This window comes from Pseudorasbora parva, chromosome 12, assembly GCF_024679245.1.
Source record: "Pseudorasbora parva isolate DD20220531a chromosome 12, ASM2467924v1, whole genome shotgun sequence".
Classification (NCBI taxonomy): domain Eukaryota; kingdom Metazoa; phylum Chordata; class Actinopteri; order Cypriniformes; family Gobionidae; genus Pseudorasbora; species Pseudorasbora parva.
This window is the reverse complement of record NC_090183.1, coordinates 12,152,544-12,174,600: the sequence shown is the minus strand read 5'-3', so window position 1 is coordinate 12,174,600 and position 22,057 is coordinate 12,152,544. Positions and strand designations below refer to the sequence as shown.

General features: G+C 38.7%; 1 protein-coding gene across 2 annotated transcripts in view; it reads left to right on the top strand.

The window, feature by feature from the left end:
- The window catches only part of dnah9l (dynein, axonemal, heavy polypeptide 9 like), a 57,919-nt gene that overhangs the window by 17,709 nt on the left and 18,153 nt on the right, over positions 1–22,057 (top strand). Inside the window, exons 22-52 of one of the 2 annotated variants that reach the window (XM_067459139.1) lie at positions 1,601–1,708; positions 1,792–1,923; positions 2,008–2,168; positions 2,256–2,412; positions 2,498–2,643; positions 6,068–6,184; positions 6,286–6,424; positions 6,517–6,609; positions 6,701–6,895; positions 8,829–8,906; positions 9,133–9,265; positions 10,901–11,028; positions 11,124–11,272; positions 13,209–13,359; positions 13,459–13,590; positions 13,702–13,875; positions 14,712–14,916; positions 15,135–15,300; positions 15,385–15,487; positions 15,939–16,178; positions 16,319–16,480; positions 16,589–16,782; positions 17,767–17,929; positions 18,044–18,167; positions 18,266–18,408; positions 18,481–18,642; positions 19,643–19,876; positions 20,325–20,471; positions 20,589–20,702; positions 20,901–21,044; positions 21,338–21,520. In XM_067459139.1, the coding sequence (XP_067315240.1) occupies positions 1,601–1,708; positions 1,792–1,923; positions 2,008–2,168; positions 2,256–2,412; positions 2,498–2,643; positions 6,068–6,184; positions 6,286–6,424; positions 6,517–6,609; positions 6,701–6,895; positions 8,829–8,906; positions 9,133–9,265; positions 10,901–11,028; positions 11,124–11,272; positions 13,209–13,359; positions 13,459–13,590; positions 13,702–13,875; positions 14,712–14,916; positions 15,135–15,300; positions 15,385–15,487; positions 15,939–16,178; positions 16,319–16,480; positions 16,589–16,782; positions 17,767–17,929; positions 18,044–18,167; positions 18,266–18,408; positions 18,481–18,642; positions 19,643–19,876; positions 20,325–20,471; positions 20,589–20,702; positions 20,901–21,044; positions 21,338–21,520 (4,677 nt within the window). Of the gene's footprint in view, positions 1–1,600; positions 1,709–1,791; positions 1,924–2,007; positions 2,169–2,255; positions 2,413–2,497; positions 2,644–6,067; positions 6,185–6,285; positions 6,425–6,516; positions 6,610–6,700; positions 6,896–8,828; positions 8,907–9,132; positions 9,266–10,900; positions 11,029–11,123; positions 11,273–13,208; positions 13,360–13,458; positions 13,591–13,701; positions 13,876–14,711; positions 14,917–15,134; positions 15,301–15,384; positions 15,488–15,938; positions 16,179–16,318; positions 16,481–16,588; positions 16,783–17,766; positions 17,930–18,043; positions 18,168–18,265; positions 18,409–18,480; positions 18,643–19,642; positions 19,877–20,324; positions 20,472–20,588; positions 20,703–20,900; positions 21,045–21,337; positions 21,521–21,703; positions 21,750–22,057 lie in introns of those variants that run through there. The other variant, XM_067459138.1, reaches the window with a different exon arrangement.

The following is a 22,057-nucleotide window of genomic DNA, read 5'->3' as shown; positions in this document are numbered from 1 at the left end:
CTCAAATGAATTTATAAACTTAGTGGGAATCAAAACTTCTGCAGGGTCATCAGTACAGGGAGTAATGCACTGTCTAATTGAATCTATTTTATCCACAAAAAATCTCAAAAAGTCTTCACACAAAGAAGAAGACTCCACTAAATAATTATTACTTGTTGGATTAAAAACAGAATTCAATACTTTAAATAAAGTCCTGGAATTATTTGTGTTATTTGAAATTATCTCCGAAAAATATGTAGATTTGGCAACTTTCACCGCTTTTTGATATATAATTAATGACTCCCGTAGGATTTCATAGGATATTTGGAGTTTATCCTTTTTCCACCTGCGTTCTGCTCTTCTGCAGGCTTGTCTTAAACTACGAGTTTCACTGTTTAGCCATGGTTCAACTTTGTTTTTATGTTTTTTTAGTTTCAAAGGGGCAACACTATCTAACACACTGGTGCATACAGAATTAAACATGTTAAGAAGCTCATCCACATTTAACACAGTAGTAAGATAATCAACAGAAAGCAGATGACAAGCCTCATTGAATGCTGCGGAAAAATTTACAACAGTGGTTGGGCCAAATAAGCCAACACGTAACCATTTCGCAGGTCTAGTGATTTCAGTAGTATGACAGGAAATATCAGCAGAAAACATTATAGGCATATGATCCGAAAAACTTAAATCACCAATAAGAATGTCTGAAATAGAAAGGCCATGTGTAAGTATCAAGTCTAAAATATGACCTTGTGCGTGTGTTGGTTCTTTCACCCATTGAGAAAAATCACAAGCATCAATAAGACTAATAAACTCTTTCGCTAATACTGTGGAGTCACAACAAACATGAATATTAAAATCACCAACGATTAGAATTTTCTCAAATTTAGGGGTAATGCCACCTAGGAATTCTGAGAACTCATTAATAAAGTTTTTGTTTGATTTTGGTGGACGATAAACCACTGCTACCACCAATGAGTTCTTGGAGTCCACTGAAAATAGTTGAACTTCAAAGCTTGTGAAAGTGTCCGTTTCTATTATTCGGCAACAAAAACTGTCTCTAAAAACAGATGCCAGGCCACCTCCCCGGCCAGACAAACGGGGAGAATTAAAAAAATTATAATTAAGAGGAGTAAGATCAGAGAAAGGACTATTATCTCCGACAGATAGCCAGGTCTCAGTCACAAATAAAAAATCTAAGTTGCCAGAGTTTATAAAGTCGTTGAGAATAAACGTCTTGTTTCCAAGCGACCTCGAATTTACTACAGCCATTTTGATTGAAGATGAGTCACCGACCTGTTGTGAGGCGATATGTGACGCCCGACACAGCGGACGAAGATGATGATAGTCCACCCCACCCCGCCGAAAACGAGGTGAGCGTCTGCGAAGAGGCTGCCGTAACGTATCCGCTGACAGAGGCACAATCCATTGATATGGAATTTCGAGAGAACGCCGTGAGATGTAAAAGCCGCGATCCAGCTCTGGCCACGCAACATCCAGACAAGGATGACGTGTCAATAATTTTTTTAAAGGTTGGATAAATGAATAACAATAATGTTACAATTATATAACAGTTTAATTTCAAATGTGTATGCATTTGTATATGTCTGATTCTCAGGTAGCACTGACTGGCAGTCAGATTTGGTGGGCGATAGATGTGGGCATTGCCTTTGAGAGGGTGGAGGAAGGTTTTGAGACTGCCCTGAAAGACTACAACCGAAAACAGGTAAATAGAAATATAAAAACACCAATTCGTCTCACTTTATGTTGATAGTGATTTTCTCAGCTGTTGTTTGTAACTGACTGTAGATTAGTCAGCTGAACTCTCTGATAAACATGCTACTGGGTGAACTCACCCCTGGAGACCGACAAAAGATCATGACCATCAGCACTATTGATGTCCATGCTCGTGATGTAGTTGCTAAACTCATATCTCAGAAGGTAATCAAACCTGTAATAAATCTGTTGCCTAATAAGGGGTTGGGAAGAGGAAATATGATGACTTCATAATGACCTGTCTCCTAGGTGACCAGTGGACAGGCGTTTGCATGGCTGTCACAGTTAAGGCACCGATGGGATGAGCAGCAGAAGCACTGTTACATCAACATCTGTGACGCACAGTTTCAGTTCTCATACGAGTATCTAGGGAATACCAACAGACTTGTCATAACACCACTCACTGATCGGTCAGTGTCACACATATTTACTGATCAGATTTGTGCAGTGATCTCGTAACTGACGTTATTTGACTATGCTGATCATTATACCCGCAGATGTTACATCACTCTGACCCAGTCTCTGCACCTCACCATGAGTGGCGCCACCTCTGGTCCTGCCGGAACTGGCAAGACAGAAACCACAAAAGACCTAGGCAGATCCCTCGGCATTATGGTCTATGTGTTCAACTGCTCAGAGCAAATGGACTACAAGGTGCGCAGGCCACAATACATCGGTCTCAGGAACACTTCTGGCACACCTCGCTTTACTTCTTTCTCTTTCTTCCTTTCTCTTTCAGTCCATAGGTAATATCTATAAAGGTTTGGCCCAGACAGGAGTATGGGGTTGTTTCGATGAGTTTAACAGGATCTCTGTGGAGGTTCTATCTGTGGTTGCTGTGCAGGTGAAAACCATTCAGGATGCAGTCCGCAACAAGAAACAGAGGTCAGTTTCATCTCACTCCATTTCTGCACATTTCACTCCAATAACATCCGATCCTATCTTGTTCTGTTCCATAATGTGTTCTATCACATATTTGTCCCCTATTCAATCTCCCCACCCCTTTTGCATCCTATTGTATTGATTTCCATACATTTTCATACAAATTCCATCTTATACTATTCCGTACCATCCACAAGGTTCGTAAAAAGTGCCTTAAAGTGCTTGAAGTACTTACATTTCCATTAGTAACCCTAAAAAAACCTAAAAACCCTTGAAAACAGCCATACATATTTATAAAGAGCTACTTGAAAGGTGCTTGAATTATTAAAAGAAAATAGTGTTTTCGATGAAACAATATTTTCATGCAAAATGAACGCTGCATAGATACTATAAAGACATTTTGCATGACTATGAGCGTGATATATCTCATAAATATCCAATTATATGATACAACCTTTCATTCTTTAGGTCCATCATATACTCATTGAGAAAAAAATCAGTTTGAAAAAGAAAAGGATAGGGATATCTTTGTCATAGTATCCTTTCAATGGTTAAAATCCAAAAATGAAATTTCTTTGATTAATGACTCACCCCAATGTCGTCCCACACCTGTAAGACCTCCGTTCATCCTCGGAACACAGTTTAAGATATTTTAGATTTAGTCCGAGGGCTTTCTGTCCTTTGAATGTAAGTGTACGCCCACTTGCTGTCCACGTCCAGAAGGTAATGAAAACATCATCAAAGTAGTCTATATGTGACATCAGTTGGTTAGTTAGACTCTTTTGAAGTGTCCACAATACATTTTGGTCCAAAAATAACCAAAAATATGACTTTATTCGCATTGTCTTCTCTTCTGTGTTCCTCAAATAAAGAATCAAATGGTTATGAATCATGATTCGGATCACGTGTCAAACTGGCAAACTGCTGAAATCACGTGACATTGGCAATACAAATCACAAATCAATCTGCCGATTCACAACTGTTTGAATCTTTATTTGAGGTTTGAAAACAAACGCGGAAGAGAAGACAATGCTGAATAAAGTCGTATTTTTGGTTATTTTTGGACCAAAATGTATTGTCGATGCTTCAAAAGAGTCTAACTAACCAACTGATGTCACATATGGACTACTTTGATGATGTTTTCATTACCTTCTGGACGTGGACAGCAAGTGGGCATACACTTACATTCAAAGGACAGAAAGCCCTCGGACTAAATCTAAAATATCTTAAACTGTGTTCCAGGGATGTACGGAGGTCTTACGGGTGTGGGACAGCATTAGGGTGAGTCATTAAAGGGGTACTTCAGCGCTGGGAAGATGAATCTGTATTTAAACTGGGTCATCAATGCAGTAGAAATGTGAAATTATTTTTGAATTTGGTGTCTTCTAGACTGAGAAAAGACAGAAAATGTATTTTTGTCCCATGGGGATGAAAGACTACAATTCCCAGAATGCTTCGCTGCCCTGTGAGGCCATTCCCAACACCACCAACTTCATTACTGTGACTGAGTTAGAGAAGACACTACAATTAAAAACTGAACGTGTCTGTTCAATATAATGAGTGAGTCACCGCGCGAGTGTCACAGCACTGAGCACTAACTACAGGAGTGATGAGAGCTGAGGTAATCGCGACTACATTCGCGGCATACATTCACACAGGAGTTCAGTCTGGCACGCGTTTCAGTTCATGCCTTTGCAAGCTTAACTTTCATAGAAATGAATTTGAGAAGTTAAAAGACTTACATTGCTCACCATAGTTCCGTTTAAATGATCCTGTCTGCAAGCTGAGCTCTCCCTGCCAGCTGAGTGTAATCTCCCATCCCCCATGCGCAGATTCAAAACATGCGGAAATGGCTCCCTCTGCTGGCTGTAGTCTTTAGCCTCTGGGCAAACATTCCTCCTATGATGCAAAAATCGTCATTTTGCATCATAGGAGGAATTTTTCCAGAAATAAAATGCATAAATCTCTTGTCTCAGGGAGATATGAGGGGGAAAGCACAATCATTTGAATATTCTCCAGGGTTTCTACTGATACAAAGCCATATGCTAATCGCTGAAGTAACCCTTTAATGAAAGAAATTTCATTTTTGGGTGAACTAACCCTTTAAAGTTGCCATAGTCATTCATCAGGGTATCCACAGGGTCTTGAAAAGTATTAAAAGGTGATAAATCAATTTTGGGAAAATTAAGACCCTTATAAAGTATTAAAAAGTCTTAACGCAGCTTAACACAACGCCTTAAGTGAGCTGTATAGTATGCACAGTCGAGAAAGACGAGCATATCCCTGCATCAGGTCTTAAAGGCGCAGTAGCCTTTACTGCTGCCTGAGTGATGTCGTTATATTTAGTTTGACATTAAACAATGCTCTTGATTGAATAGCTTTTGTAAGTTTAATAAGGATTAATCTTTCATTTAAACAGTTAAATATGCAGTTATTTTACATTTGATTACTTTATTCAATTTCTGTATCTTTCTGCAGGCCAGTTGGCATGTACATTATTATTTAATGTACATATGAGTGAGGTCGAGTTAAACATTTTAGTTTGAATTTTTTTTCTTCGGTTTTCGGCTTTGGTTTCTTCTTTTTTGGTTTCGGCCAAGAATTTTGATTTCGGTGCATCCCATTCTGACAATGTTCTGCTCGGTATGTTGTCAACACGCTTCAAAGATGCCAGACCGAATAGTTTCATTGTTGGGACTAGAAACCATAAAACTGCAAGCCATTGTAGAGCTTGTAGTATTAATTTTCACATGCAGTTACACATTGTCAGTTAAAAACAAAAAAGTGGCTGGTAAAAACATTGAGTGGTAGACTTTAAAAAAAGTTAATTTCCATCCCTGGCGAGCGCTGTCCATGGGTGACGTCATGTATTTTGCTAAATGCGCAGTTAGGTGATGTGTCACCCTCCATACGTTGCGAAACAGATATGCAATATAAACGATACAAAATTGGCCTACGATAGAGACTTTAAGTCTACATTCGACTACAACTGTTTATTATTTTGTTGCCGATTAGAACTTGAAGTGCGAGGAGGTCTTAAAATATTTTGAGAAGGTCTTTAAAAAGTCTTAAAAAGGTATTGAAATTAACTTCAGGATTCCTGCATATACCCTGTTCATGCACTGTCACAGCTTTAATTACGTAGCAGAGGGGGAGGGGCTACCAGATTCCGATGTTGAATGACAGTATCTGTAAGAACTCTGTCGTTGTGTCTTGTTCCATCACAATCGGTTACATTCCTTTCTTTATATTGTCTGTATCCCATTCAATCATATTCTCTCCCATTCCATCTGACCCCATCCTCTCAAGTCTAAAAATCTATCTCACACTTTTCTGTCCTATTCCATGCCACCGCTTTCCATTCCATTCTATCTCATAACATGTCAAACTATCCAATCTCATCCCTTTTCATCCCATTGTGCATTAGGTTCCACTTCCTGGGGGAGGAGATTGAGCTGAGGACAACAGTTGGGATCTTCATCACTCTAAACCCTGGATATGCAGGGAGAACTGAACTACCAGAAAACCTCAAAGCACTTTTCAGGTTCTGGCTCTGGTTATGCTTTTGAATGGAATGAAATAGACAATAATATTAGATTTTTAACTGTTTATATCTGAAACATGAACTCTTTCTCTGTGTTTTAGGCCATGTGCAATGGTGATTCCTGATTATGAGTTAATCTGTGAGATCATGTTGGTGGCTGAAGGATTTATAGAAGCACGTCTCCTCGCACGCAAGTTCATCAGTCTCTATACACTCTGCAAAGAGCTGCTCTCCAAACAGGTACACACATAATAAAGCATGAACACAATGCTTTTGTTTGCTTTTATTGTCCACTGTATTGGGTGATCTTTCAAGATCATTATTTTTTGTAGGATCATTATGACTGGGGCTTGAGGGCCATAAAGTCAGTCTTGGTTGTTGCTGGGTCACTGAAGAGGGCGGACAGGAGCCGTCCTGAAGAGCAGGTTCTCATGGGAATTATAGTTAATAACTGAAGCATTTCTCTTTGTCACTTTATATTTATATTTCGTAATGTGGTGTATGTGTGTTTTTCAGGTGCTGATGCGTGCTCTGCGAGACTTTAACCTGCCAAAGGTTGTGACGAGCGATGTGCCCATATTTTTGGGACTGATAAGTGATCTCTTTCCTCTTCTGGAAATCCCTCGCAAGAGAGACCATGGGCTTGAGCTGAGCGTACGCCAGTCAGTTGCTGAACTCCATCTGCAGCCAGAGGAGAACTTCATACTCAAGGTGTGTCGTATGCGAGAAATGTTCAAATGTTTTACATTTCATGATTTTAGATATACTGTAAATCCTCTAATATAGGCCCGACCCTTTATTTTACTCAAGCGCATCGCGGTCCAGGCCTTTATTGGAAGGAGGCCAGAATTAAAGGCAGGCCTCAGTTTCAATTTGAGCAAATCAAACTACCAGTAGAATGAATAAAAATAAGATTTTGTGTCTATTTCAACCTTTAAAATACTAGGTTCATTTATTGAAAACGTACAGTTAGCATAACATTATGGTATGCATACAGAACTTTAACAACAAATACCGGTAATTCAGGCTAAATACCAGTGTAGAAATATGGTAACAAATACGTAGCAAACATAGGCTACCAGAAGTGCATTGTAAACACTTAACCATACACGGTAATAATTAGGTTATTGATTCATAACAAAAGGCAACAGACACCTTACCGCTCCAAAGTTTAACCATTCCTGTCTCGTTTGGTTTGAAGTAAAAAAAAATCCTCCAATTCTTTTTAATCCTTGTCCTCCTCAGTTTCCTCCTCCTCTTCATCTCTCCCTGTAAACTCCTCATTACTCGTGCCAGCCTCTACAACAAGTTAATAATAATAATAATAATAATTTGGTACATTTATATAGCGCTTTTCTAGGCAATCAAAGAGCTTTACAAATAGAAGGGGGAATCTCCACAAACAACATCCAATGTGCAGCATCCACCTGGATGATGCGACGGCAGCCATATTGCGCCAGAACGCTCACCACACACCAGCTTATGGTGGAGAGGAGGCCGAGTGATGAAGCCAATCAGGATAGGGGGAAGATTAGGAGTACAGAGCCATCATGTACAGAGGCCAATGGGCAAATTTGGCCAGAATGCCGGGGTTACACCCCTACTCTTTATCGAAGGACATCCTGGGATTTTTAATGACCACAGAGAGTCGGGACCTCAGTTTAACGTCTCATCCGAAAGACGGTGCTCTTTGTCAGTATAGTGTCCCCATCACTATACTGGGGTGTTAGGACCCACACAGACCACAGGGTGAGCACCCCCTGCTGGCCTCACTAACACCTCTACCAGCAGCTACCTGGTTTTCCCAGTTGGTCTCCCATCCAGGTACTGGCCCTGCTTAGCTTCAGTGAGAAACCAGTCTTGGGCTTCAGGGTGATATGGCTGATGGTTCATTATTGTACAGCTCCTCTTCGTCTTCCTCATGTTCCGCTGCGCTTCTGTTCTCATCCTCGTGCAGGCAATTGAAAAGTCTTAACGTTACTTGCGGCCTGATGGATGGGTTCTCTCCCACGTCAACGGGATTCAAAATTCTATAAAAAGTCATTTTTATAGAATTTTGCATCGCTGATGTTTCTCTATCACACAACTGCAAATTACCGGCTAAGTGAATAGGTAAACACACTTCTTGAAAGTCACAGGCGCGAGCCGCGTCACATACATGAGACAGCCTATTGCCTTAACACAGCTGTCAATCAAACATTATGCTAAAATAAAATAAAAAATAGACTGTAAAAAACTATTTTTATTTATTCCAGTATTTGAGATGTTATAATAATTTTGTAATTATGTTAAAATAATTTAAACAGCTGTTATTTAACAAATATTATTATATTTGTATAATAAACTGAGGGGGCCTGTCATCATAGTGGTAGGCCTGTGCCCGTCAGGCCTGTCCGCTGGCTACGCCCCTGAATGTTGAGGCCTGCGGCAGGCCTGCCCAGAAAAATGTTGGTTTTAATAATAGCCCCGGCCGCTATTAGAGACCGGCCTTTATTTACCTTCGGTGACAGCGAGACCCGCCAATGTTGGAGACCTGGCCGCTAATGGAATGCAGGCCAATATTAGAGGATTTACGGTATAGTAGATTCCCAATAGTTTAAAATCTTCTCCCCCTTCCATTTCTTATCACCTCTTCTGCTTTCAGGTGACCCAGCTGGAGGAGCTGTTGGCAGTGAGACACTCTGTTTTTGTAGTAGGCGGACCTGGAACAGGAAAAAGTCAGGTCAGTCCAATGACGAAATAGTGAAATGCACAGAGACACACATTTCTGCGATTGTAATGACCTGTTGAGTTTCTAACTATGTATTTGCTGCTTCTTGTTTTTCGTACACAATACATGACGTTTAGAGAGCCTATAGCCTACAAGGTAGCCCAATTCTGTTGAGTTGGTCATGTTACTGTTTCAGTCAATTATTTATGGTTGAATGATGTGGTTGGTTATCGGTCAGATTCTGAAGACACTGCATAAGACCTACTCTAACATGAAACTGAAGCCCATCTGGACTGACATCAACCCTAAAGCTGTCACCACTGATGAGCTGTTTGGCTTTCTGCACCCAGCTACACGGGAGTGGAAAGATGGTGCGTGTGTGTGTGTGTGTGTGTGTTTATGGGAGTGTGGTTTAATTCCTTCCTTTGAAGTTCACCTCTGTAGACAGCTATCAGCTGTGGTGTGTATGTATTTATATGCAATTGTTTCTCTAAAGAGTGTGTTGTGTTTGTCTATTGCTATTAGGAACCATATGGCCCATAAAGATATGAAATAAACATGGTAGAGACCTTTGATTCATAAAGGGATAAAATAGGATTTTATTTGAAACATTTTATATAAATATATTAAACACCACCTTTCAAAAGTTTGGGGTCGGTAACAGTTTTTTTATTTTGAAAGAAATGAATACTTTTATTCAGCAAGGATGCATTAAATTGAATCAAAAGTGAGAGTAAAGACATTTATTATGTTACAAAAAATATTTCTGAATGCTGATCTTTTGAACTTTCTATTCGTCAAGAAACCTGGAAAAATGTATCCCATAAATGAAAAAATATTAAGGACTAGTCAAAATTGCAGAGGAGATATCAGAAACTGGAATTATGACTAGTATGGGAAGGTGTATTTAATGCTAAAACGGCTTGCCATACTGCTGCCTATCATTCTTTGCTGAGATACCACAAAAGAGGAAATGCATCAACGTCACTTTCCTGCCGAAACACCCCCCCCAGCCGGCCCGGGGCTGAGTGGCAGAAGAGCTGCTGCGTGACTGCAGTTAACAGAGGAAAGCGAGTTGAGCAAACGATTATCAGTTTAAACTAAAGTTTGGGCCCCCGGAGAACCTATTATTTAGGGCTAGTAGTTGGCGGGTTTTTGTTGGAAAAAACAAAATGTTTGTTGGAATCAGGCTGGAATACACGATCTTTGACGGTGTTGTAAAAAAATAAAATTATTTAATGATACACAGAGTACTTACCCAACATAATCATCATTTCTGAGAAAAATTGTGAAGGTGAATGCATATACAAACAAGCTCTCCGCTTAGGATTCGAAAAAATATAATCCAAGCCCCTTTGATGACGTGCATGATTACGTTACTGTTGATCATCTGTCCATCATCGTCCAAAGCCCGCCCTAATGATTTCATTGGTCCAGACAGTTTCTGTTCGGGGATAATTACTCCTCTATGGAGCGAGGCCAGAACGAACTGCCCGACCTAAAAATGTTGTGGGCGGGGCTAAGTTCGGCTGGCATCCAGGCTAGCTGTAAACCAATGCTGCCTCTGTCTTTTTACCACTCATTATGGCGTAATCACAGTCGCTCCAGCTGACGGTGACGTCACGTGCATTCCCTCTATCGCGGTATCTCAGCAAAGATTGATCAGGTAAATCAAGCATAATGAGTCTGGGTAATGGGTTGGAAATGTAATCCATGGTGAGAGATAACCAAGACGGAGGAGCTCTGGTGGCTATTAGTATATTAGAATTATTTGTGAAGGATCATGTGAAACTGCAGACTGGAGTAATGATGCTGAAAATGTAGCTTTGCCATCACAAATATAAATTACATCTATATATATTCTAAAACATTCAAATAAAAAAAGTAATGAAATTAAATGTTTGTGTGTGGCTTAAGTATCCAGAAACGTTTTAGGGCCCATTTCTTGTGTGCATAAAAATGTGCAAAAAGATGTGTTTGTGTAATCACAGATTCTTGGGTTTCAGGTCTGTTTTCTTCCACGATGAGAGAACTCTCTGCCATATCTCACGATGGACCGAAGTGGATTGTTCTAGATGGAGATATCGACCCCATGTGGATTGAATCACTGAATACTGTCATGGATGATAATAAGGTTGTTCGTCATTACTGAATAGTGCCGTAAATGTGTGTACTGTGTAATTTTGTTTTTATTTATTTATGTGTGTATGTGCTGTGTATATATATTAGGTGCTTACTTTGGCCAGTAATGAGCGGATATCACTGACCCCCTCCATGCGTTTGCTGTTTGAGATCAGCCACCTGAAGGCTGCAACACCGGCTACAGTATCTAGGGCTGGAATTCTTTATGTGAACCCTCAGGATCTGGGCTGGAGTTCGTGAGTGACTGTATTCACTTCACTGACATATTTCTCAAACCCATTTCATTCTTCTTAAAGGGTTAGTTCACCCAAAAATTACATTTATGTAATTAATGATTCACCCTAATGTCATTCCACACCTGTAAGACCTCCGTTCATCTTCGGAACACAGTGTAAGATATTTTCTATTTAGTCCGACAGCGTATCTAAGTGTAGGCACATTATACTGTCCCTGTCCAGAAAGGGAATAAAAACATCATCAAAGTAGTCCATATGTGACATCAGTTGGTTAATTAGAATCTCTTGAAGCATTGAAAATACATTTTGGTCCAAAAATAGCAAAAACTATGACTTTATTCAGCATTGTCTTCTCTTCCGCGTTTGTTTTCAAACCTCAAATAAAGATTCAAATGGTCATGAATCAGCTTATTGATTCATGATTCGGATTGCCAATGTCACGTGATTTCAGCAGTTTGACACGCGATCCGCAATTGTTGGTTGACCTATATGTGGGCTCAAATTCCCACCAATTGAATTGCAGTCAAGCATAAAAAAATATTAAGCGTGAATCAAAATTTAAAAAACACATGTGAAAATATAACGCACAAAACTGAAAAATCAATGCAAAGTTACCCAGAATCCCAAACAATGCGGTCATAGAAATACAAATAATAAGCGTGTGTCAAACATTTCAGTTTAAAATGATATTGCTCAAAACTGAATCATGAATTCAAACTTATCTGAATCGCACACAAAAGCATCAAAATGTGAGGGCGTTCATGTGCAATTTTTACCTAGGTATTTACGATAATTCAGAGAGCACATGAAGGCAGCATAAGCACCCAGTCATGATCACGCTCATTTGACTGCTTTAATTGTGAGAAACCCCCTAAAACGTCTATCATACAAAATAATAGATTACTAAGATTATATTCATAACAATACAATAATGCATTTCCTTGCCGATACAGTGATAGAGAGCGCGTTATACTCGTAGCTGAAGTCAACAGTGGCTGAACTGAGCGGCAGGAGTGGCTTTATGACGTCAATTTCCCTCTACGATTGATTGGCTACGGGATGAGCTGTCAATCTAGAACTAGTGGACCAATGGTGATGCTTAGACCTGCCTCTGATTTACATGAAACTCGAACTGCAACATTTGGAAATGCATGCGCAGAATGTGGAAACGAGCAAAGGAGAAAAGAGCAAAGACATACAAAAAATGAAAATAAGAGCATAAAAAAAAAACATTGTGTGCGATACAGATAATTTTGAATTCATGATTTCGTTTTGAGCAATATCATTTTAAACTTGTTTAAATGTTTGACACACGCTTATTATTTGTATTTCTATGACTGCACTGTTTGTGATTCTGGGTAACTTTGCATTCATTTTTCAGTTTTGTGCGTTATATTTTTATATTTTGTTTCTAAAATTTTGATTCATGCTTATTATAATTTTTTTATGCTTGACTGCAATTCAATTGGCAGGAATTTGAGCCCATAGGAACTAACCCTTAAATGTACATTACCATTTAAAAGTTCACAAAAACAGTAATATTCTGAAATGTGATTACAAGTTAAAACAACTTTTCTATTTTAATATATTTTAAAAGGCAACATATCTGTGATCCAGTTTTCAGTATCACATGATCCTTCAGAAATCATTCTAATATGCTTATTTGATACTCAAGAAACATTTCTTATGATCAATGTTAGAAACTGTTGTGCTGCTTAAAATTTTGATTGAAAACATGACACTTTTTTCAGGATTCTTTAAATATAAACCTCAGAGAAGAACATTTATTTGAAATAGGAATATTTTGTAACATTATAAATGTTTCTATAAAAAAGAAAAATCACTGACCCTGGAGTCTTTTGAGCGATAGAGTAGGTTTTGTATCAAATACTGATGTTTGTGTTTAAAACACTCAACCCCTCATTTTAATGACCAGGTATGTGACAAGCTGGATAGACACCCGTCAGGCCCAATCTGAGCGAGCAAATCTCACTATATTGTTTGATAAGTATGTACCATACTGTCTGGAGCAGGTCAGATGCAACCTTAAGACAATCACACCTATACCTGAGATGAGCATGGTGCAGGTAAGAGACACACAGCCCAACACACATAGGCTACATATAAATAAGCATAGCCAAACTTTTCTATTACTTTAATGTGTGCCTATTGTTTGTATGTATCAGACCCTGTGCTGTCTGCTGGACTGCTTGCTGACTGAAGAAAACACCCCTCCAGACTCACCCCGTGAGCTCTATGAGCTCTACTTTGTGTTTGCGTGTGTGTGGGCCTTTGGAGGAGCTCTGTTCCAGGACCATGTTAGTCTGAAAATTTATGACCACTTTTTGCTATAAGCCACATCTGTTCACTTTGAGATAATCTCTATTTGTGATACTCTATCTGTGTTCTTTTGCTTTGTCTCTTGTCAGCTACTAGACTATCGTTCAGAGTTCAGTCGTTGGTGGTGTAAAGAGATGAGAGCTGTGAAGTTTCCCTCGCAGGGTTCGGTGTTTGATTACTACATCGACCCCAACACCAAACGTTTCACTCCGTGGAGTGAGCGCACACCTCCCTTTGAGCTGGAACCCGACATCCCTTTGCAGGTCAATTAGGAACAAAACAAAATACAGAAAATATGGTCTTATATTCTTTGTTTTCATAAAACAATTAATCAGTTTAATTTTTTTCTACAGTATCTAAAAGGGACAGTTCAACCAAAATTCAGAATTGCAATTTTTAAGTGAACAATCCCTTTAAAGGGTTTAAATTCTGTCATTAATTACCTAATGTCGTTCTAAACATGTAAGACTTTTATTCATTTTTTTAGCACAAATTAAGATATTTTTGAAATCAGACAGATCTCTGACCCCTCCATAGATGGCATTTTAATTACCACTTTCAAGGACCAGAAAGTTAGTAAAAAAAATTGTTAAAATATTTAATGTGACTAAAGTGGTTCAACCTTAATTTCATCAAGCGACGAGAATACTTTTTCTGCACAAAAAAACAAACAAAAATAACTTTATTCAACAATTTCTTCTTGTCCGTGTCAGTCTCCTACGCTGTTGACGTAGTAAATATAGTGCAGCACTTTCAGTGTGCTATGGCAGAATGCCGGCTTACCATTGGCCGATGCTGTTTACGTGAGCACCACAACACATGCGTGTGATGCTAACACAGGTAACAATGTAAACTGTGTTGGAGACTGACACAGACAAGAAGAAATTGTTGAATAAAGTCATTATTTTAGTTAGTTTTTTGTGTTTTATTTTATATTTTATGTTCATATATATCATTATAGTTTTTGTTAACTTATTGTTAACTATCTTAAAACGAACAACTTCTTCAGTATGTCATGTCATTGATGCTATGATACACAGACTTTTAATCAAAGATCTGCAAAAAAAATCACCTCTTTAAATTTTGTCCATGTGTACAGACTGTATTGGTGCAATCAGCAGAGACAATCTGCTTGACGTACTTCATTGAGTTACTTCTGCAGAAGGGGAAGCCTGTGATGTTGGTAGGAAATGCTGGTGTAGGGAAAACTATCCTGGTCTGGGATAAGATTTCTAAACTTAAAGAGGAATTCATGGTGGCCAAAGTACCGTTCAATTACTACACAACCTCAGCCATGTTACAGCGTGAGTAAGATGATGAAAGTTGTATATGCACACACCATATTCTCTCATAAACACAAAAACATGTCGTACACAAATGGAAACATTTGTGTCAATTAGTGATATAAAAAAATCACTTCACATTTATGCATGCAAACGCATGGACACATTTTCATGGTTTACAGGAGGACATCATTATACACATTATAGCAATTGTTTCCATTCTGATTGTTTAATTGTAGGTGTACTGGAAAAACCACTGGAGAAGAAGGCAGGGCGGAACTTTGCTCCTTATGGTACTAAGAAGCTCATCTACTTTGTGGATGACCTGAACATGCCTGAGGTAGATGCATATGGCACCGTTCAGCCTCATACGCTTATCAGACAGCACCTGGACTACTCCCACTGGTATGAGAAAATGCACATCAAAGCATGTAGATGAAAACATAATCAAAAGCACATTTTAAATAAATGAATGTTTCTATTTTGTAGGTATGACCGACAGAGACTAGTACTCAAGGAGATTCATAACTGTCAATACATCACCTGCATGAACCCAACAGCAGGAAGCTTCTCAGTTAACCCTCGGCTACAGGTAACCATAACAACCGATACACAGCCATCCCTTATCGGAAAGTAACCATAACCAATATTTCATATACGTAATTATAACAACCAATACATATCAAAATCTAGTATCCAGTATTTTCTGGTTCTTGACTGATACTGACCGGGATGGTATTATTATTGATGAGTCATCAGCATAGCTGTGGTAATAAAATGCAGATAGTAGGCTCCAGTAATGTTGTGTATATCGAAAAAAGGAGAGGGCCAAGTACTGAACCCTGAGGCACCCCATGGTAACTTGGTAAAGGAAGATTTGGTGTTTAACAGTGTTGAAGGCCAGCACAATAAAGACAAGTATGCTATAGGTAACCAACTCATGTGAAACCCTCAAGCACAGTTGTAATGTTTACCAAACAAAGAAACGTCCTGTCGTTTTTATATTCCACGTGACTTTTTAAATCTTTTTCTTCCCCTGGCAGAGGCACTTTTCTGTGTTTGCTGTACATTTCCCCAGCGCAGAGGCTCTGAGCACTATATACAGCAGTATTCTGAGTGGTCATTTCCAGCAGGGTGGCTACAGTTATGGTGTTAGTCGCATGGTCAGCACACTGGTCCAAGCTGCCATTTGCCTGCATCAGAAAATGAGCCAGAACTTCCTGCCCACAGCCATTAGGTTTCACTACATTTTCAACCTCAGAGACATCTCTAACATCTTCCAGGTGTGTCTCCATAGAACAGATGCGTGTGTCTGTTCAGTTACAGAGTACTGTGGCTGTATGTATGTATATAGTGGCCTTTACTTGTTGGCCACTTTATACATATTAGTGTTGCCGTTCTTATATTTTGTCTGCGTGTGTAGGGAATCCTCTTCGCTATGCCAGAGCATGTGCGGTACCCTTTAGACCTGGTGCACCTATGGCTGCATGAGTCTTCTCGTGTGTATTCAGACAAACTGATGGAGGAGAAAGATGTTGAGCTGTTTAACAAGATTCTGCTAGACACAGGCAAGAGATACTTTGAGGTGAGCAGATCTTTTCAAATCCTTGGTGGGGTCACCTCTGAACTGGAAGACCAATTATCAAAAAAACCTTTGGCTCTTTTTTTTCCTTTTTTCTTTTTATCTGTGTAGGGTATAGATGAGTCTATATTTATCAACCAGCCATTGATCTACTCTCATTTTGCTCATGGTGTGGGTGAGCCACGTTATGCACAGGTAACTGACTTGGAGAAGCTTCAGAAGACCCTGATGGATGCTCTTGAGCACTACAATGAGCTGCACTCCGACATGAACCTGGTGCTGTTCGAGGAAGCCATGCAACACATGTAAGCCGGCTAGAAAATAACACAATTCAGGTTTCAAACTGTATATAACAGAATTTTAAACATCCTAAAAAACATAAAACAGCTCACATAATATTTAGTTTGACTTTCTGAAGTTGACAATCAAGAGTTGACATTTTCTGAACCTCATATGTAAACTATATTATTGCTGAAATATATCAAAAGTTGGATATAGTACATCCTACTTTACCTGCAAAATATACTATATGACAAATCTCGACTTTGAGATTGTTATTGCAAAATGTAAACTGTATTATTGTGTTATATATATAACTGTATATTTATAAAATATACTATGCTTGGTAGCCATATCACCCTGTAGCCCAAGACTGGTTTCTCACTGAAGCTAAGCAGGGCTGAGCCTGGTCAGTACCCGGATGGGAGACCAATTGGGAAAACTAGGTTGCTGCTGGAAAAGGTGTTGGTGAGGCCAGCAGGGGGTGCTCACCCTGTGGTCTGTGTGGGTCCTAACACCCATAGTATATTGATGGGGACACTATACAGTAACAAGCACTGTCCTTCAGATGAGACGTTAAACCGAGGTCCCGACTCTCTGTGATCATTAAAAATCCCAGGATGTCTTTTGATAAAAAGTAGGGGTGTCACCCTGGCATCCTGGCCCAATTTTCCCATTGGCCTCTGAACACCAGGGCCTCCTAATCATCCTCCTATCCTGACTGGCTTCACTCTCGCTCCTCTGCATCAGTAAACTGGTGTGTGGTGAGTGTTCTGGCGCAATATGGCTGCCGTCGCATCATCCAGGTGGATGCTGCACATTGATGGTGGTTGAGGAGATTCCCCTCTCCCATATAAAGCGATTTGAGTGTCTAGAAAAGCGCTATATTAAATGTAACAAATTATATACTGTCTAGCATATCTTGGCTTGATTGCGTATATCATTGCAAAATGTAACCTATATTATCACCGTCTCTAATCTGAGTGAGTCATCTGTGTGTCTGTGTGCAGTTGTAGGATAAGTCGTATTCTCGAGTCTCCTATGGGGAATGCCTTGCTGATTGGAGTAGGTGGTAGTGGGAAACAGAGTCTCTGTCGGCTGGCGGCTTTTCTCAGCATGCTGGAAGTATTTCAGATCACACTGAGAAAGGGTTATGGCATCAGTGACCTGAGGGTAACACACCCCCACACACACTGCATTTCAATGATCTCTTTTTGTTTGAAGCTTAATATGAAATATTGTGAACATTTTTCCCTTCTATTTCCATTCTTTTTTCTTTATTTTTAGAGTGATATCGCTGCACTATACATGAAGGTGGGAGTGAAGAACATCGGCACAGTCTTCCTGCACACAGATGCCCAGATTCCTGATGAAAGATTCCTGGTCCTCATCAACGACATGCTAGCATCAGGTACGCATTGTAAACTCTCACATATTCTTCTTCCTCTCAATCCTGACAGTAGCTCTCATTTTGTTTGTGTTTATTTATATGTGTGTGTGTGTGTGTAGGAGATATACCTGATCTCTTCAGTGAGGAAGAGGTTGATATTATTGTCACCTCCATTCGTGTGGAGCTGAGGGCGCTTGGGTTGCTGGACACGCGTGAAAACTGCTGGAACTTCTTCATTGACCGTATACGCAGACAGCTCAAGGTTGATTTCCTTATTTAGAAAACCATATCCTTGCTATATATTATGTATGAATATGTGAATGTTATTCTGTAGGTGGTACTTTGTTTCTCTCCGGTTGGCTTCACTCTCCGTACACGTGCTCGGAAGTTTCCGGCTCTTGTGAACTGTACCGCCATTGACTGGTTCCATCCTTGGCCCCAGCATGCACTGCAGTCTGTCAGCAGCACTTTTATAGAAAATATCTCTGGCCTAGAGGTAACAGTCTAGAAATAGTGACAGTGATATAAATAAAATAGATTAAACCATAGCTGCATTCTAATTAGCATATTTCTGAATTGAAAAGTATATGTGACCAAAACCACTCATAAGGCTACATTTATCGAAATTGAGATTTATACATCTGAATATATAAGCTTTCCATTGATGTTTGTTTGGATATGACAATATTTGGCCAATAAAATCAGGAATCTGATCGGAAAAAAAATCGAAAAATTGAGAAAATTGCCTTTAAAGTTGTCAAAATGAAGTCCTTAGCAACGCATATTACTACTACTAATAATTTTTTTATATATTCATGGTAGAAAAGTTACAAAATATATTCATGGAACATGATTTTTACTTAATATTTTAATGATATTTGGCATAAAAGAAAAATCCCATTTTGACCCATACAATGAACTATTGCCACAAATATACCTGTGCGACTTATGACTGGTTTTGTGGCCCAGGGTCACATATAATTTAAAAAAATGCATCTTAATGTATTGTTGGTGTTTACACTACTGTTTAAATGTTTAGGGACAGTATGATTAAAAAAAGGGAAGAAATTAATACTTTTATTCAGCAAGGATGTATTAAATTGTTCAAAAGCGACAGTGAAGACATTTATGTTGCAAACTATTTGTTCATATAAATGCTGTTCTTTTAAATTTAAAGTATAATAATAAGAACTGTTTCTTGAGAAGCAAATCCTCATATTAGAATGATTTCTGAAGGATCATGTGACACTAAAGACTAAAGTAATGATGCAGCTTTGCCATCAGAAATAAATGAAAACATTTACAAGTATATTAAAATTATTATTTTAATATTACATTAATATTAATATTACACAATATTACTGTTTTGATTGTATTTTTATCTAATAAATGCAGTTGGTCAGCATAAGAGATTTCAAAAACATTTTAAAAAAATCATATCCACCTAAACTTGTAGTGTAAATTCTTTAACCCAGACATGCTTTTCTTCTCTGTAGCCGGCGGTGAGAGTGTCCATCAGTGAATTTATCTCATTCGCTCACACTAGTGTGAATGAAGTCAGCGTAAAGTATCAGCAGAATGAAAAACGTTTTAACTACACCACACCCAAGAGCTTCCTGGAGTTCATGAAACTTTACGGCAACCTGCTGGGGACAAAAAGAAGAGAATTGAGACAGAAGATGGAGCGTCTAGAGAACGGCTTGCAGAAACTACTGAACACTGCATCACAGGTCAACCTTACATTTAAAAACTACACACACAAATGCAGGCTTTCACCAAAATCTACCAAATTGTATAAAAATGTGACCTAATCATGCACTTTAAAAAAAGAAAGAAAATCAGGTCTCTTCTTTAGTGACTGATAACATCTAAATTTTTCAGTTGGCCAAATTAAATTTCTGTGAATTGATGCGATTTAATTCACAACAATTAAATTTGGCCAACTAAAAAATTTAGATGTTATCAGTCACTAGAACATTTTCAATTGGAGACCTGATTTTTTTTTAAAAAGTGTGTGAAAGGATTTCTATGTTCCTTTGGCGTAACCAAGGCCACCTAGACCAGGAGAATGCATCTAATTTTAGAAGCTTAAAAAGAAATGTTAAATAAATCAAATTATTACACCATATTCTCAGTCCTAGAGCTTTAATTTGGACATTATCTGGATCTCTCTCTCAGGTGGAGGATCTAAAGGCTAAATTGGCCACACAGGAAGTGGAGTTGAAGCTAAGAAATACTGATACTGAAGCTCTCATCGCTAAAATTGGCCAGCAGAGTGAGAAACTCAGTCAGGAGAGGAGCGTAGCAGATGCAGAAGAGCAAAGAGTGAGACATACACCCTCATGCACAAAATGTTATATTAATACTTGATATCGGTGGGTGTATATATCTGTAAAAGACATAATGATTGTTAAATGTGTCAAATAATGATTGCAATATCAGGTGGAAGCAATTCAAGCAGAAGTGACCAAACAGCAGCAGGAGACCGAATCAGATTTGGCGAAAGCAGAACCGGCTTTACAGGCAGCTAATGCAGCACTCAACACACTCAACAGGGTGTGTATTTGTGTGTAGTGTATGTATGTAGTAACTAGACTATAGTTTGGGGACTAACGTCTGTGTTTTGTCTCTTGTATTGAACCGTCCTTACACTAACAATCCAAATGCTTTTTGAATGGCTTGATTTGTTCTGTCCAAAGTAATTATCTATGTGTGTGTGTGTGTGTGTGTGTGTGTGTGTGTGTGTGTGTACAGCTGAATCTAACAGAGTTGCGGACATTTCCGAATCCTCCCGCCATCGTATCAAATGTGTCTGCAGCCGTTTTGGTGCTGCTGGCTCCTGGTGGCCGAATTCCAAAGGATCGCAGCTGGAAAGCGTCTAAAGTTGTCATGAGTAAAGTGAGTAGAGTTGACATTTATTCTTAGGGTTTTCATGAGTCATATTTAAAAAGGCTTCTGACATTTAACTGTAGCCTTATTCTTGAAAACTGGCGTTTACCTCATATTTCATCAATAAGCAAAAGGCTGAAATGTTCTTTAATTGACAAGATTTAAGCACCAAACATTTTTAGCGACTCTTGAGTATTGACGTTTTCAAATGGCATATCAATTGAATAATTTGGCAGTGAAACTCAAGGTTATGCAAAGAGGTAAATTGGGTACATTTATTCCTTTTCTTTCTGTGTGTTTAGGTGGATGACTTCTTACAGGCGCTGATTAATTTTGATAAAGAGCATATCTCTGAAGCCACAGTGCGTGTGATCAAAGACGAGTATCTGAGTGATCCTGAATTTAACCCAGAGTTTGTTCGTCTGAAATCCTCTGCAGCGGCCGGTCTCTGTGCCTGGGTCATTAACATCATCCGCTTCCACGAGGTTCTGCTCCCTTATACCATCATAATTATCAAAACCATGTATAGTCCACTATATATTTGTAATTATCAATAATATGTAAAGTTAAAGAATGCAAGATTTTAAAATGCGTGCATCTATATGAACAATGTCGACTTGTATTGTGTGTGGAGTAACATTGCGTTTTTGTTATTGTATTGTTTACAGTGTGTTTTTCTGCTTCTCTCCTCCATGCTCTTCTGTCCAGACGTATGTGAGTAAAGATTTGCTAATTTGTTCAGATCATAAATGATACAACAACAGCATAGTAATAGTAGAGACCAGAACATTCCAACGCAACCCAACAGACTATATATAATTATTTTAACTTGTTTCATTGGAATTAATATAGATTGTAATTGGAGTTAATATAGAACCTGGTATGTCTATTGTGATTTACCAGTAGATAAACAACTGTTACAAAGTTGTGGTAAAAAATTAAAATAAAAATGGCAAGAAATTAATATTTATTTAAGCAAGGATACATTAATGACATTTATATTTCAAATCAACGTTCTTTTG